The sequence below is a fragment of the Gossypium hirsutum genome, chromosome D06 (genome assembly GCF_007990345.1).
Source record: "Gossypium hirsutum isolate 1008001.06 chromosome D06, Gossypium_hirsutum_v2.1, whole genome shotgun sequence".
Classification (NCBI taxonomy): Eukaryota; Viridiplantae; Streptophyta; class Magnoliopsida; order Malvales; family Malvaceae; genus Gossypium; species Gossypium hirsutum.
The window spans coordinates 64,614,011-64,618,022 of record NC_053442.1 but is presented as its reverse complement, the minus strand read 5'-3'; the positions used below and the strand labels follow the sequence as shown (position 1 = coordinate 64,618,022).

Sequence of the window (4,012 nt, the reverse complement as noted above, 5' to 3'; positions counted from 1 at the left end):
AAAATTGAAGAAGAAATGAATTTTACTTCCTTGTCCATTTCATTCAGCAAAAGTAACATATATGTTATACAAGGTAGCCACCTAATGTGTAACTGCTCCCATTAATGCTTGACTAAAGCTTAGCTAAAATTACACACAAAACATAGCTGACATACTAGCTATTACATCAAACATAAATCAACAATAACTCCTACTAACTTGAAGTACAAATTGCAAAAGAACTAAATCAAGTTACAAATGAACAAAATAAACAAAATGCTGCTGCTCCTCTGGTTCAACTTGGATGCTGGTCTGCATAGTGGTTTCCTGTTGCATTGCAGGCCAAAGTTTAACAATTTAAAATCTAAAAAGAAAAAAGAAAGAACTTTGTTTGTTTTTGGACGTGTTTAGAGAAGAAGAATGCTTTCGACACTAGTTATTTATATAGTGTATAGATTGTTGTTGAGATATATCTCTATTAATTTAAATCTAAATTTGCGAAATTTGTGCAGTCTTTGTAAACTATTATATATATATAATAAACAAATGGAAAAGGCGTTACAAAAAAACTAGTATTGGGATCATAAGTCATACCATTGAAGAAACATAATGGAATTACAAAAAAGAAAAAGAAAAGTAGCAATGTATTTTACAATTTGAAACCTTAGTAGACTGAAATAAACATGATCCATCCACTCTGGAAATGGAAGGATAGAGAAACATTAATGGAAGCAGCAAATTGAAAACAGAAAAAGGAAAAAGCAATGATAAAACATAGCAACTCTCTCCATGGAACCAAACATCACACAACAGTGAAGCACTGGTTCAAGATTTTGTGCATTTCAGAAAGAAACAGGTCTGAAAGAGGGGAAAAAGACATCTCGAGTAGTTTCATTCTCCCGTTCTATTGTTTCCCACCAATCACTCTCTCCCCAAATGGTGATCTGAATCCCTTTTGCACTGTCAGAGTTGAGAGGAAGCTTCTTCAGTTCTGGGCATGTATCTATAAAAATATTGTTTAGACATGGGAAGGGTAGTGCATCCCGATATATGCTCTTCAATATTTGTAGTTCTGCTAAATGAAGTGATTCCAACTTGAGAAATGGTTGAGAGTATGGAATTCCAACCACATCTGCAACTTCACTCAATATTTCTTCCATTTTTCTACACTTATTTGTCCAAAGAAACCTTAGATTTGGAACAAGAACCAGCCAGGTCGCGTCCTTCAATTCATTACAACGACCAATTGTAACTTGGCTCAATGCGAGAAAGGGACTTAGAGGAACCTCGATATGCAGCTTTTCCATTTTCATCTCCATGATTGCACAATCACAAAAGAATATTTCCTCTAAACGCTCCATATTTGCTAAACATAAAACATTAAACACATCTGACTCACTAAAATGTCTCAACTCTAATGTTTCCGTGTGTTGGGGTTTTGTTTATGAAACAAAGAAGAAACCGAAGCAAAGAACAAAATGCAAGGAGAAATTGAACAAGAACTTGACTGAAAAATTACTTGATCACTTCATTAAGTTGATGAATATATATGTGCATTACAAATTTCAGAGTCAGTCACCTAATGGCTTAACTGCTCCCACTAATACGTGACTAAAACAAAGCTAAATTTACATACAAAAGAAGCTGACATATCAGCCATTACATCAAATGTAAATCAACAACTAAACCTACTAACTTTAAGGACAAATTACAAGGAAAATATGGCTAGTTTCATAGGAACAAAATGGACAAAAGAAACTGCTGCACTTGCTTCAGCTCCAATGCTGGTCTGCTGCTTCTGCTGCTGGTTTCCTGTTGCATTGCAGGCCAAAGTTCATCACGGTGCAAGCTCGAAAATCTTTCTAGGACAGAGACACTTTCTATTGGTTGCAACTTGGAAAAACAAGATATCAGATGTCGTGCAATTCTTCTGAGATCTTCCATGTAACTCAACTCCAACATTTTCAGTTTTTTCAAGGCTTTCAGAATTATTGACAACTCTCTTATACCCGTATAGGACAGATCAAGACATTCTAGTGAAATCAAATCTGAAATTCCCAAAGGCAATGTTCGTAAACCTCTATTTTCTGACAAGTTTAGAACAGTTAGATAACGTGCATACTGGAAGTAGTTATATCTGATCGCCTCCAACTTGTTTTTACTAAGAAACAAAGTTCGAAGGTTATGGCAGTAACAAGGTGGTTCTCTAGAATCTCAATCTGATTTTTCATTACTGACATTCTTTTTACATGTTCCCATGCCTTAACATTTGGTTCTTCAAATAATTGACACCCTCCTTTTACGAAAAAGAAATTCCCTTTCTGCTTTAAGCTCACATGTTATCCATAAAGCCATGTCACGGATCACATCATGCATTTTCACAAGGAAGATTATCAAAACTGAATTTTAAAAGTGAAAATACCTCATTTTTCATTTTCGTTAATGAAGATCGCTTCAACTTTTCAATTGCATATTTCCATTCCACAGGTGTTGTCTTACAAGCCATGGCACAACCCATTGTAATTACTGCAAGAGGCAGCCCACCACACCTTTCGGCTACTTGTTTAGCAAGTTCCCAAATATCTGGATGGCTGTTGAGGTTTTCATCTCCAACCTCGTCTTGAAACAGTTTCCAAGCCTCTTCTGGTTTTATTTTCTGGTTTTAGTTTCCATTTCGCCACATACCTCCAAAGACCTAGAAGTGAAAATAAGTTTGGAACCATTTTCTTGGCTTGGTTTGGGTATCCCAACTTGGTTCAAATCCACCCTCTCCCATAAATCATCCAATAATACAACAAACTTCTTGTAGCACAACACTCTATATATATATCTGTAGCTTTCTGGTCAACACTTTTATTCTTCATGGGTCGTCTGAAAACCCAAGATTTCCACCAATCCTCTCTTGAACCTTGTTGGAACAATGGCAGTATGCAACAAAGAGATTTGCAAGCAAAAGCAAAAGTAATCGAAGCAGAAAAGAGAAAACAAGCAGAGCAGCAAGAAAGAAACTTGAATGTACAGTAAGAATTGTAACTGAACATTACATTTTTTTCATTCAAAATTTGAAATAAAAGGAGTTACAATTTGTTCATTTGACAGTTACCTACTAATCTAACTGCCTCCACTAATTTACAACCAATGTAAGTTTAAGTCAAATACAAAATGAGCTGCCATATCAACTTTTACATCAGCTATCTAATCACTAACTTAATCTTGCTAACTATTAAAGCTAGTTACAATTGAACTGAACTAAATTACATCAAAACAAAACAGCAATGTCAGTTGCTTCATTTGGTCCAAAAACCATTCGTGCGCGCCAAGCAAAATGAGCTGAGCTCGATAGCTGCTGGTCTCGACAGTAGCATGCTTCTGGCTCCATGTTGCATTGCAGTCCAGCTTTCAACACTCCTCCTTGGACGGTATGCAACACATTCCAATTGCACTTCTCAAAGATTCAAATAGAGCAGCCCCTAAAGGCTTGGTCATTATGTCAGCCAATTGTGCCCTTGAGCTGCAATGCACAAGGCTGACTTCCTTTGCTTGTTCAGCCTCTCTAACAAAATGCAGTTTGATTTTAAAATGCTTAGTCTTACCATGGAACACAGGGTTCTTGGCTATCGCAACTGCAGACTGATTATCCACCCAAATTTCAGTTGCTTCATCTTGAGTTTCATTAAGGTCATGAAGCAGCTTCCTTAGCCAAATGGCCTGATTAACTGTTCCTGCTGCAGCAATGTACTCTGCTTCAGCTGTGGATTGAGCAACAGTTTGCTGCTTTTTTGAACTCCAGCAAAACATCCCCGATCCAAGTGTGAAGAAGTATCCTGAGGTACTCTTCATGTCATCGAGGGATCCTGCCCAGTCACTGTCAGAGTAGCCTTCTAGTTTCAGTTGGTTCCCACTTTTAAACATTACACCAAAGCTAACAGTGCCCTTGATGTATCTAAGGACCCTTTTTGTAGCCTTCAAATGTGCCTCATTGCAACAATGCATGAATCTCGATAACAGGCTAACACCAAACATGATGTCTGGC

At 37.0% G+C, this 4,012-nt stretch overlaps 1 protein-coding gene across 1 annotated transcript; it reads right to left on the bottom strand.

The window, feature by feature from the left end:
• Positions 1 to 821: 821 nt before the first annotated feature.
• Positions 822 to 1,340, bottom strand: LOC107923504 (putative disease resistance protein At4g10780). Its single transcript, XM_016853701.1, has one exon. The coding sequence runs from the start codon at positions 1,338 to 1,340 to the stop codon at positions 822 to 824; it is 519 nt and encodes a 172-aa protein (XP_016709190.1).
• Positions 1,341 to 4,012: the final 2,672 nt, after the last annotated feature.

Coding starts and splice junctions, on each gene's coding strand:
- LOC107923504 (XM_016853701.1), bottom strand. CDS start 1,340: ATGGAGCGTTTAGAGGAAATATTCTTTTGTGATTGTGCAATCATGGAG.